The sequence below is a fragment of the Pundamilia nyererei genome, unplaced genomic scaffold, assembly GCF_000239375.1.
Source record: "Pundamilia nyererei isolate P.nyererei 1_Seehausen unplaced genomic scaffold, PunNye1.0 scaffold00018, whole genome shotgun sequence".
In the NCBI taxonomy this organism is placed as follows: Eukaryota; Metazoa; Chordata; class Actinopteri; order Cichliformes; family Cichlidae; genus Pundamilia; species Pundamilia nyererei.
This window is the reverse complement of record NW_005187419.1, coordinates 3,429,424-3,442,381: the sequence shown is the minus strand read 5'-3', so window position 1 is coordinate 3,442,381 and position 12,958 is coordinate 3,429,424. Positions and strand designations below refer to the sequence as shown.

General features: G+C 39.5%; 2 protein-coding genes across 4 annotated transcripts in view; one reads left to right on the top strand and one right to left on the bottom strand.

The window, feature by feature from the left end:
* The window catches only part of znf281a (zinc finger protein 281a), a 10,178-nt gene extending 5,961 nt beyond the window's left edge, over window positions 1-4,217 (bottom strand). For both annotated transcript variants that reach the window (XM_005726187.2, XM_005726188.2), the window contains exons 1-3: window positions 4,092-4,217; window positions 1,854-2,307; window positions 124-225 (exon numbers count right to left, since the gene is read on the bottom strand). In XM_005726187.2, the coding sequence (XP_005726244.1) occupies window positions 124-225; window positions 1,854-2,258 (507 nt within the window). In that variant the 5' untranslated portion in view covers window positions 2,259-2,307; window positions 4,092-4,217. The remainder of the gene's footprint in view (window positions 1-123; window positions 226-1,853; window positions 2,308-4,091) is intronic.
* A 7,208-nt stretch (window positions 4,218-11,425) lies between these two features.
* The window catches only part of kcnj19a (potassium inwardly rectifying channel subfamily J member 19a), an 18,656-nt gene continuing 17,123 nt past the window's right edge, over window positions 11,426-12,958 (top strand). For both annotated transcript variants that reach the window (XM_005726184.1, XM_005726186.1), the window contains exon 1: window positions 11,426-12,452. In XM_005726184.1, the coding sequence (XP_005726241.1) occupies window positions 11,787-12,452 (666 nt within the window). In that variant the 5' untranslated portion in view covers window positions 11,426-11,786. The remainder of the gene's footprint in view (window positions 12,453-12,958) is intronic.

Sequence of the window (12,958 nt, the reverse complement as noted above, 5' to 3'; positions counted from 1 at the left end):
TTTTTTTTTTTTGTTTCTGCCAAAAGCAAATTAGCACACTTGTATGTTCTTTGTGATAATTATTGATGTGATGAGGACTAACTAAAATATGGTTGCATTCAGTTTTATAAGTACAAGACAAACCTTTGCGTCACTTCTCTTCTTTCTTGGTTTACCCTCCTGTCCATCACCATTTGACCTTCGACCTTTTTTCCCAGTGGGCTCCTTTTCTAACTGACTTGGCAGCTGTGAGGATGACAATAGGAGAGGGAGAGGGCCGTGAGAGCGAGCCATGACAAGAAAAATCACTTGATTGAAGGTTAAAGGCCTGCAGTCTCAAACTATCACGCAAACAGATCCACGTTTGCTGCTCATGCAAACAAACAAAACGCTTGGACAATCTCTTGTAATTGTCTCTTGGAAAGTGATTGCGCAAGATGTGGTTCTAGTGGGCAGAATTTATTGTTCTTTTATGGTTTAGCAGCCTCTAACTCACCACTTTTCATCTACTATTCTTACGAAACTGCACACTTTGCAAACTAAACATTCAAAATGACAACTTCTTAGTAAACTTCCCTGCAACAAATGGCATTAATTCAGAGAACAGGAAAATGAGTGCCTTTTCTTCTATTTGTTTGCCTTCCTGCCCTGCAATTTCTTTCCCAGTAAGCACACTACTCTCCTCACTGCCATATGGAGGCTGATGGGACAAATGTGGGTGCACCTGCTGTTTTCAAATCAGCCCAGTCTTTACGTCAATCTGGGGAAAGTCCAACCAAAATAAAAAGGGTCCAATTTTGTCTAGACTATGGAGTATTTAAAAGACAACATTTTGTAGGCATTGGTTTATTACCAGAAAAGGAAAAAAAACATCTGGTAAAATGTAAATATTTTTCACTATCTTATGATAATTATTAAGCAATTTCTTTTTCTTTCTTTTTTTTAAGTATTACATTTATAAAACACTCTTTTATTGCAACTTGCTATGAAAATCTGTGGATTCTAAAGGCTCCCAATGTTGTGTAACAAAAAATGTTAAACATCAATTTTAAATGAATGCTGCTCAATGAAGACAATAATTGGCTGTTTTTCCATAAACAACACTGGCGAACTCTGACGGCTTGCTATTGTTAGGAGAACATGGATGTGTATATTTGTATCTGAATGAACACAAAGGAGATCTGAAATGAAGCACGTGCTCAAACAAGACAGCTGTGTCCTCGCCACGACGTTCTCATTCATGCCGAGGCTGGATGACGTCACCCTTCTAACCAGAAAGAGAAACTACTTTGCATTTCATGCCGTCAATAGATTTAACGCCATATGACTAGTTTCCGTCAGGCTCTTCCACCTCAGGTTTTTCAGCTTATGACGTGCTTGACAACACAGCAGCGCTACTTGGGGATCAGACTATCCAAGACCCAAAAACACACTCATGATCAAATGCATATTACCAATTTTCTCTAATGTACGTTCCCAATATTATATTATTTACTCATCAAAACCACATAAGCCCAACTTATGATTAGAACACAAACAATTAAGGATTTTATGCTCAATTTCTTTGTTATATATTGTGTAAAATTCAATATTTCTAAATGTTATTGCAAATCTTTGTTTTGGTACATTCGGGGGAATAAGTTCAGAAAATAACGCAAGTGATTGTTCTCTTGTTTTGTCCAGCGAAGGCTCAAAAATGCTTCAAGAAAAACCATTGATTACTTTAATAAATTAAATGACTTTTTAAAATATTTGTATCTATAACCTGATAATGGGAAGAAATTCAACTTTTAAAAAAATCATACACATGTATGACTCACTTACAAAACTGCTAGAAATGAATCACAGTCTGCAATCCTCTCAGAAATACTTACACTGCCCATGTTGAGATCGTGCACCAATAAATCTTGGTTGTTACCAACATTCACCTCCAGCAGCTCTGTGCTCTTTACCAGGCCACCAGGGTAGAGAGGCAAGCGATAATCGTGCTCTGTCAGCTTCTCCTGCTTGATACCTATAGTGTGAACATAGTCTCCCACACCTGCACATCCCAGGCTGCCAGCCTGGTTGTCCATGGTGCAATCAGGGGAGTCACGCTCCTTCTTCAGGATCATTTCTTGAGGTGGAAGGTCCTGCATTACGGAATGGGCAGCCAGCCGTGTGAAGCTGGTGACAGGTGGGAGATGGCTGAACATAATCATGCCTGCTCCAAAACTGGAGTCCATGCTCCCGTTGCAGCGCAGGAATTCATTCCCTAGTTTGTCTTGAATGATGCTCATGGTGAAGGCTGGCGGGCAGGAAAACTATGTGGTGAAAATCAATGTGATCCTGTGAGGAAAAGAATGACAGCAGGACTATAATATTACATAATCACAATAAACTTTAAAGGATAACTATAACTAGCTATCAGGATGTGAGGACATACAAATAATAGTCAATAGACAACAGTTATGGAGCCGGTTAAGCTTAGCCTACAGGAATCGGTGTCACGGTCTCTGATCTCACAACTAGACGCTTAGTCGGATTAAAGTGACGATTTGTGGGTCAACAAAAGGCTACAGTCTCGAACAATGACAAGTGCAAATAAGCTGGTGGTACACTGTGCAAAATTCTTTTCCCAATTACTGTGTGCGTGCTCGATATTTTACAGGACAAAAAGGTGACAGCCAGAGCTGTTCTGGTCACAACATGAGAAGAGGGGACAGGATTGAACTTGTATGTTAATCTGTTTGATGGTGCTGTCTGACCCAGTCATCCTATTTGAATGAGATTATCTGCCAACGAGAGCTCACACGGGCTGTATTAGAAAGGCTGATGGTGTAATTACGTGGCTGCTACATAAACAACAGCAACCAAGGGGAACAGATCCGAGCACATGCTAGTATGCCAGTTTTGATCATAGTGAGGATAATGCATGAACACAGGACCCGTTTATTATCTGACCCACCGTGTACTAGACCACAAAGCAAGTTCCATCACAGAGAGCTCCAGGTAGTATTTCCAGTTTCTGAAACCAGAATGGGATGTTTACATCTAACACATAACCAAGATATTAGTGTGCATGTAAACATACTCAGGCTGGAGCCAAATGCACGCATCTGAACAAGATCAGGAGTTAAAACGTCATTATTTACATCCAAATCTAATTTTACCAATATTTGCTAAGATGTCTGTTTACATTATGATTCCCAGGATAATAATACTACCGGACAAAACTACAATTATATGTTGAACATGTCTCTCACCACTCCGCGAGTGCTTTCTGCCTGCAGCCTCTTGGGGTACGCTAGCAGAAATAACCAACTCAGCTAGCAAAAATCCAACTTTGTAAATAAAATAAATAAATAAGTAAATCAAACTTAGTCGAAGTACTTAACTATGGGGTTTTTTTTTAATGCGCTAAAGCAGATAAACTGTGTGCTCCCATATGGACATTTAGGAAAACTACCGTTCGTCTTCTATGAAATTAGCTCCCTGGCTAACCATCTGGCTAACGACTCTTGCGGGGCCCTTCTTTGTGATGCAGGAGCAGGCAATAATTAATATCGCCATGCAATAACAGCAAGCAGATTTACGATGAGAAAAACGTCGAATGATGCGAATACGAATGGGAAAACGACTGTAATACGAAGAGAGACATTTCTTTCAAAGCATCTGAACAAAGTTAGTTAAGTACTTTTTTCTTAACGCTGGGTTTGAATATTTGAATTAGAGGCAGGTATCACCACAGAGGTACACACAAGCGAACCTAAATCTGTGAGGTGGAGAAATGATCAAGGACAAAAGCTGTTTTGAGTCGGGAGATGAAATAAATGACTACAACTTACATCGTGTGCTATTATTGAGGGGCTTCTTTAAATGTTGGCTTTGTTTCCCGGACAGTTAACCGATTGTAAACGATGGGAGCGACAACACGGGCATGACCCATAACAAACGGCCCACACAACCCCAGCGAACAATGATGCTCGCCCGACTAGCCGAGACGGCTAACTTAGCCGCTAACTAGCGGTAACGTTGCTGCGCTCCGCTTTGTTGTCTGTCCCGTACGAGGAGTTCAAACACAGCTCCCGCCGACCCTGTAACCAAAGTTGGATTTTATAAATTTATCTTACCGGTGCAGGACCATGACCCTGCTGCTTTGGCTCGCGTGGTTTACCCTCAGCTGTCCGTTTTTTAATATCTAGAGCCAAAACATTGTTCTCCCGCAGCTGCTGGGTTCTTCCATCTTTGCTCGTCGCGGAGCATTCTGGGTCTCGCAGGCGGACGCGTCCTAAACACAGAAAAAACAAACCACCTCCTATGTTCACGTACAGCCTACCGTACTAGTATTTCGGTTTTCACTTTCACATCACTCATTGTCTTAAAAAACAACAACCTTCAAAATAAACCTTATTAGTTTTTGAGAATCCGCTATAATTAATGTATTTTATGCAAAGTATCAAACAGACACCATTTCAACTTCTGTATAAGCCTTTGTTTTAACACCTTTAAATTCTGAAGGTATTACAAAATAGCCAGATAGGACAGAAGAATATAGATTGGTAAAGTGCCACAGTTACCAAAAACAGTTCAGAATAATGTTTTCAAAAGCAAGTAGAAAATCTACTGGAGTTTTCTTTCTAAAAAAGCACTAAATAAATAAGTAATTGCAAAATATGTGTTCAGAACAAATGCTAAAGCACCGATTGTAAGCAAGAGTACTGACTTCAGACTGCCATTAGGGTATGTAAAAATACATGGTGTGAAGTATGCACTAAGATAAATAGCAGCCCTTTCTTAAAATTTCAAACCAGTAGACTGTGATTACACAATAGGACTCTCCTTACAGCAGAATACTGTTATACAGTATATTAATATCTAGTAAACAAAATCTTAAACACTACTCTCTCAGTACCTTAAGTAGGTACAGAATTTACATATGACATGTAGTGGAGTGACATTAGTAGGTAGAGGAACAAGTGCGACAGTACATATCAATAAATATTCTACCTTAGTTTCTGAAAATATTGAGCACTAAAGTGGAAAAGTGGTAGAACACCCATCAGTTTTCAACTTTTGTTTTCAATAAATCTTCCTTAGGTTTACATATCGGAGGCTGCTCTTTCACACAGCGAGTCTCAGATGCTCAGCTCAGCGTTTTAAAGGGACCATGACTGATGTGCTTGGAAGCTCTCAGACCTGCTGGATGAATGATTTTGTATACATCTAAAAGGACATCAGAGTTTGTCCTCGCACCCTCTGCTCCTAATTGCCTTCACTAATGAACCAATTAATTCAGAGAGTGGGGTACAATGAAAATGCAGAGAGTGGAAAAATGCAAAAAGGTCAGGGAATGGATTTTTGATGTCTGATCTTTACATATATCAAAATTGACAACCCACACGGCTGACAGTGATATCTTTGAAATCACTCTCATCTCAGAGTGTTTAAATATGCATGGCGTTGATGTCGGCCTGATGAGCCCAGTCTAGTAGAAAAATAGTCATTAGAATTTGAGAATTTGCATTTGTTTCAAACCAGATAATTAAATGAATAATAAATTAATCTGATTATTTAAGCATACGGTGTTAAGTAGTGACAACCATATGATTAAAGCACAAAAAATAAAAATAAAAGAATTATGGGGGCAATGCAAAAATTATCAATACAATGGTCAGATATAATGTTAGGTAAATAGGAAGGTTGTTCCAAATTCAAACAACCTTGGATTTATAACTTTATAATAAGTTTAACATTAATTTATGTTTCGTTCCAAAAATGGTGAACTATTCCTTTAAACTATATTTCACTCACTCACTTCGCTTGCAGACAGTGAGGAGACACCCTGGAACTATATGGTGTAAATACAAAGTCATGTTTTGAATCTTCAATGTCAGTCTCAGCTAATGTTTGGAAACATCAATGTATGGCTCAACTTTCCCGCAGTGTCTACTATCAGCTGAGTGTTTGGGACATTAGGGTCAGAGACATTAGGACTCCTGTTCAATGAATGCCCTCGTTGTGGAGGAGACACAAGAGTGAGCGTGTCTGAACCTGAAGAAGGGTGGAACACGAGAAAAAAAACCAACCAATCTGAAATTTTCATCTCAGGCAATTTGTGTATCTTATGACACAGATGGTTAGCACTTCTAACTGCTCATTAATAATTCATCCTGTGCTGCACGTCTTTGTTTCCTTCTTTCTCTGCAGCATGTACCTCATCCCTGAACACATATGCACACAGTCTGGATGTTATCGCCAATATCGCCTCTATTCTAATGATGGCAGCCAAAAAGAAGAAGTGCAGAGCTAAGGGCCAAGGTTTGGAGATTTCCTTTGTTGTGCTGATTTCAATTCCTCTCACTGGGAAAGCCCGATGCCTTCACATAACAGATGGCGATCCTGGCTGTCTGCACTCTAATCCTCCATTGTCACGAGGGTCACAGCTGTATATGAATTCACCCTATTGAAACAAGTCCCTCATTAGTTAATCTGTGCAGCTGGTATATTATATATTGATTTTAAAAGAGATGTATTTGCTCATTTGAAACAAATCAGAAAACACTATCAATACTAAACCCACACTATTATGCGTTACAGACTCCAGTATATATTTATGCTTGTTAAGATAAAGATTTTAACCAGCCAATCCTAGCAGACGGATATAATATAAAACCCATAATTTCTATTTCTATCTATTATGATCTATCTATCCTGAGTTTTCCCGACCAGGGTGGAGATGTATGACAAGTTTTCTGTGAAATTAATTCCCAAGAATCTAAAACTGTCCTTCTCAGCTTCACCGTCTTTGCCTTTTATCGATTGCCTGTTTAGTTTTGTTGATGTTAAGCAGCATCACACAGAAAGATCACTGATGATGATGATGCTTTCTGCAAACTTCCCAGTGTTCTCTCCATGTCTGGGCATGCAGTCATTGATGTGCAGCGTGAACAGGAGGTAACTGAGCACCTAAACCGCGGGGGCTGTTGAGTGGGGAAGATGTGATTGCCAACCCAAAGTGTGTGCGGTCTGTTTGTAAGGAAGACCAATAACCAATTCCAGGGAATAGCACTCAAGCTCAGAATGCTAATTAGTGTGGCAGCATTGAATATAGAGCTGAGAGCAACAGGTGTTGTTATTTTCAAGGTGTACGAGGACAGCTCAGCTCAGCAGATGCAGAGGCTGCCTGGGGATGGTCACCAAGAGGCATCTTTGTTACCTTAATAGAGACTGGTGCTGGCTGCTTTCTTTTAATTTTCATTCTTAACATTAAGCTGAGTAAAACATTTGCTGCCAGTAGCATCTCATTAATCACAGCAAGTGCTATCAATCTTTTCATTTAACTCGCAGCACAAATATGAGCAAGCAAACATTTTTTTTTACGATAAACATTTGCTTAGCACAACATTATCAGGCAGGGCCATAATAACTTATTTTCAAAGGCTCCGTGTTGACTGGAGTCATTTAAAGTTGTTTCAAAAGCTTTTTTCTGAATCACCCAGAACAGCTGCTCCTTTCAACAGTGCGAGTCAGCACAGCGCTACTTTTAACTGATCATAAAATGAGCCATTCTCTTTTTGTTTTTTGTTTTTCATCTCATCAGAAATCTGTTTGAAGGAGTTTCTATTGTCCTGGTTTGTTCATGTGCTTTGATATAAAGATAAAATGCAACACCTGTGACGTGTACAAACTTTTCTCACTTTTAGTTTCCAAGCTAACGTGCTCATAATGAGAATAATTATTATTATTCTAATAAAAATGTACCTTTCAAAACAAATATCAGTTGGAAAACTGCAGTTTAAATTCCATTTTGTTGCATCATGCCAGTTTTATCACCCACAGCTGGGACTGTGGAGCAGGTTTGCCTTTTACTATAACTAAGAGGTGAAACACTTTAACATACCAGGCAATTTAATGTCTACAAGAATTTGCCTTTATCACAAGAAATATTTCAGAGTGTTCCAGAAGTACTCCCAAGTGCTTTTGATAACTGCTCTTTTGTTCATCCTGGTCTGCCTTCTCTCTCATCCCTTTCTTGCATTTGTGACCTGAAGATAGTGCAGAGTCGTCTTTTTCTGTGTTCAAATGATTAAGCTTTCAGTTTGCCATTAATTCTCCTCAAATTCTGTTAGATTTTTCCATTAGGAGGAATCTCAGCATAATATAAAGCAGACTCTAATACTGCACAATAGTCACTCTGAGTAAAAATGCTGAAGAACTGACACTACAAATGAAATTCTTGATGTGGTGAATATAAAGCCTTTATCATTATGGCTCACTTCACAGAACAGCACAAATCTTTAGGCATGTCTTAAAACATAACAGCCTGGATTATGTGCAGTTTCATGCCTGTAAATTCAGACAACATTCAGTCATCGTGTTTGACCGTACAAATTTCAGTACTTACTTCAACATTTGTGAACAGAGTGTTTCCTTTAACCTGCACATTTTGCAAAATTTCTTGGATTCGTTTCTGTCATTATGTGATTTTTGTCAAAATTGGGTACATCCTGTTTGTTGTTCATTTGCTATGTGCAGCCTGGAATATTGTAATACCTTATCATTTGGTTGTTCGAAAATGCTCCTTAAAACTCCTTAATTGGATCCACAATGCCACAGCGAGAGTACTGACAGGTGCTAGAAAAAGCACTTGTGCATCTCTGAAACTCACTACTCTGGTGTACCTAATATGAGGGCTGTAATATGTAGCTAATTTCCTTTCTGTTAAATGCAAAATTGAATTAAAGTCACTTACAAATTATGTATCTTACTGAGTATCTCAGCCTGCAGTCTTCTGTGTCAGACTGCAGACTTACTTGTATTTCAAAACATTTCTAAAAGGAGAATGTGAGGCAGAACCTTCAGGCCCTTCTTCCCAGTTTAAGTTCAGGAGAGAGGCACCCTCTTACTTTTTAAGATTAGCCTTAAAACTTTCCTTTTTGATAAGGTTTATAGTTGGGGCTGGGTCAGGTGACCCTGAACCATCCCTTAGGTGTGGGGATTTTCCGTGATGCACTGAACATTTCTCCGTCACATGGCTGTTTTCACTCTGTGCATGCTGTGCTTTTGTTTGCCATTACTGCATGTCACTAACTTTTGTCTGTTCCTGCTTTGTCTTGATTGTTTATATATCTATGCTCCTTTTCTGTCTTCTCTTCCTTCCTGTTCAAAGGAAATTTTCCTTTCCACAGTAACAAAGTGCTTGGCTCTCTCTAATATTGTAGGATCTTTAACTTGCAACATGAAGTACCCTAAAATTACTTGTGTTTGTCTGCACTATTTATGCTACCGGTGCTATAGAACCAAACTATCGGATATTCTGACTATAACAGATATTAAATAACTATAATATTTAAAATGATGTGTTACAAATTTTTGCCTGTGAGACATGATGCAGTTACTTTGGTCCCCAACTAAGTGAACTTTATCCAGGCATGACTATGTCTTGGAGCAGGGGTGTAAACCGACTTATTTCACCAAAAGAGTAAATAAAGAATGATGTTCAAAGCAAGTATTGGCTGCCTTAAAATTGAAAAACAGAAAGTAAAGAATAGCTGTGGGCTGTCTGAAGAGAACAGCGTGATCCTAATTTCATCAGCTTATCTTTTACTTTTCCATGTATATTAGCATCTGGGATAGTAATTTGCATTTCAACATTGCAGACGTTGTTTTATAGGGCAGGGAAAGGTAGAAAAAAAGTGAGTCTATTTCTCAGTATGCTGTGAGGTGAGAATAGTGGGAAGAATTGTCTTGCCTCTCGCCGAGGGCCCTACATCTCTCAAGTTGGGCCATTATCGAGCTGATATTGTGTTTGTCTAAACTTGGCATAATAAAACCCCTCAGCTTTTCTTACCTTTGCTTTCAAAATGAGAGAACTTTTATTGTCACCAAAGGGACAATAGAGGTGCTTTTGACAAACAACAACAAAACAGCAGCCATCAGGTAAACCCGTAGTACAAAAGAACAGATCATAAAAGAAAAATAAAGCTGTAGAAGCTGTTACTTAACAAATCATTAAAGGGGATTGACTTATACAAAGACAAACAATAGATACAGAACACGTGTTGGGCAAAAATATACTCATGTTACAGTGACAAAGTAATTTCAAATGAGCTAGAACAAGAACATCTATGCTATCTCAGTCTCTTCTTAAGGTTGTGATGAATGATAACTTGAGCAGTCAGATTTCTGCTCTGAGTACTTGTTTCTACTGATTATGGCTGAACAGAAATCTTTGAACTGTCAGAGCAAGAGCAGGTTGTGCTTTTTTCTATCCAATTTTCTCAAAATAATTGAAGGGAAAAATCACAAAACACCCCTCTTTTCCATGCTACACGCCTACATCTACTTGAAAACTTACAATATTTAAAGCAGGATTTCTTGCTGGACGGTTTCCTTAGACTGGATTCATTTTAGCTACTTAAAATTGCACTTTTTGTCTGGTGCCATATATTATTAAAAATCTTTTTTGTTCCGCTGTCATGCCTACCAGAAGCAACAACTAAAAGGTCCACAGGGATCAAAAACCAAAAAAATCAAGTTCCAGAAAAATCAGGCCATTACATCATTTATTGATTAAGTGCTAAAAATACATTGAAAGAGGAACAAAGTGATTATAGATCTTGTTTTTCAGAGGGCACAGCTCTTTTATATCAGAAATACTCCTACTGGGGTCTCAACACGAATGAAAGGGCTGAACAAAGACACTTGAGGTGAGGGTTGGTTGGAGGACTATGCTATCTGTGTGACTCAAAGTGTGATTATGCATTAGTTAATAATGATAATGGCACTTGCATGAAGTGCAGACCTTTTGTGGCTTTGATTAAAATGAGGCCAAAAGGGAACCAAGAATGGTCATCTCTCAAAATGTCCTAAACCCAATGTCTTCAGCATAAAAGCTGACATTCAAGAAGAATATTTAACACATAAACCGATACTCCATTTGTCTTTTAAGTTGCTCTTAATTTACTAATTAAATCTCAGATTATTAGGTTTTTAGCAATTTGGCACAGGCTAGCAGAAGACCAAATATTATCAGCAGTTATGTTAGTGATACCCTAGCCCCCATGTTGCCCAGTCCACTAAAATAAATATGTATGTATGTTATATATCCAGTAGATGGCACAATCTAACTTTAAAGCACAAAATGTCTCCAGTCTCTTTACTTTGTGTGGCTGTGTGTCTCAGTGCAGACGCAGGATAAGCAGCTGTAATATAAAGGCAATATGACTACTCAAAGAGAATCAATGAATAAATTAACCAAAGCTTTGATGAATATATCAATTAAGCCTCACACTGACTACCTGTATGAATGAAGTGGATAGAAAAGAGTCAAACTGAACGCCTCCCTCCATCTCTCTCTTACACACAAACGCCTTCTTGTGTAACTCTATCCTCCTCTCTTCCTGCCCCTTCCCTCCCTCTCTTCACATCTCTCCCTCTTCCGTTTTTTTTCCAATTCTTTACAGCCCACCAGAGGCTGTGAATGGTAGACAACTCATCGTATTTCGTTCCACTGGCGAGTATCACACCAGTTAGAGTGTGGGGAGGCTGAGCAGAGCGCACAGCTACAGTCAGCGATCCTCAGATGTCATGTAAAGTAACTGGCAGAACAGTGGAAATTTTTATCTGAGAGGATGATGACTGTGCTTTAAAAGCACTGAAATACGCACGATTCTTTTTTTTTTATTCATAGGATTTCATGTGCGCGCTAAAGTGGCCATGGCGCATTTTACGCACTACAGGTAACCAGTGTTTTGGAGGCTAAAACAACCAAATCATGGATTAAACTGCAAGTATTTTTCCCCACTTTCTTCAGCAGAGCTGAAATGGCGGCACTTCGTAGAAAATTTGGCGAAGACTATCAGGTGGTTAACACAAATCGGGCTTCATCTTTTTCTGCTCCGGTCAAGAAAAAACGCCAGCGTTTCGTGGAGAAGAACGGTCGCTGCAATGTGCAGCACGGAAACCTCGGTGGAGAGACCAGCAGATACCTCTCTGACCTGTTCACCACTTTGGTAGACTTAAAGTGGCGATGGAACCTACTGATCTTCATCCTAACTTACACCATCGCATGGCTGGTCATGGCATCGATGTGGTGGGTCATTGCGTACATCAGAGGAGATTTAAATCATGGCCACGACTCATCCTACACCCCCTGTGTGGCCAATGTTTACAACTTCCCCTCAGCTTTTCTGTTCTTCATCGAGACTGAGGCCACAATTGGTTACGGCTACCGGTACATTACGGAGAAGTGCCCGGAGGGCATAATCCTTTTCTTGTTCCAATCGCTGCTGGGCTCCATAGTGGACGCTTTTCTCATCGGTTGTATGTTCATAAAAATGTCCCAACCCAAGAAACGCGCAGAAACGCTCATGTTCAGTCAGGACGCGGTGATTTCTCTGCGAGACGGCAAACTGTGCCTCATGTTCCGTGTGGGCAACCTACGGAACAGCCACATGGTGTCCGCACAGATCAGGTGCAAGCTTATAAAGGTAAGCTTAATATCGACACACTCGGCTAATAACATAATAATAAATTTAAAAAGAAGCTAGATCTGCAAGAGTAAGAGCAGTTCGTTTTAGACCACATCTCCTTTCATCAGTAAAGCAAATCATGACTTTGAAATAGATGCAATGTAGTTAACTTACACTAACTTGTTAGACTCCCTGCTGATACACTGGAGCTTCAGCAGCACTGCGTTATCTCATCAGCGTGGAGCACTTTCTTTGAAGGCTGGCATCCCGTGTTTTGTTTGTTTTTTACTTTCCTTAAGCTTCCACGGTCATTTATTTTAAGCGTGACTGCACACTTGAATGACAGCTTGCATCGCTGAATCTCTAACCTAAGCCCACGAGGCCAAAGACAAGCTGCAAATTGCTCAAGTATATAACAAGTATATATGGTGAAGCTGAGCAGCAGCCAGATGGGTGCCTCACAAACCACTGAAATAAGAGAGAAAAGACTGTGTTGTCATTGTGTGCGTGTGTGTGTGTGTGTG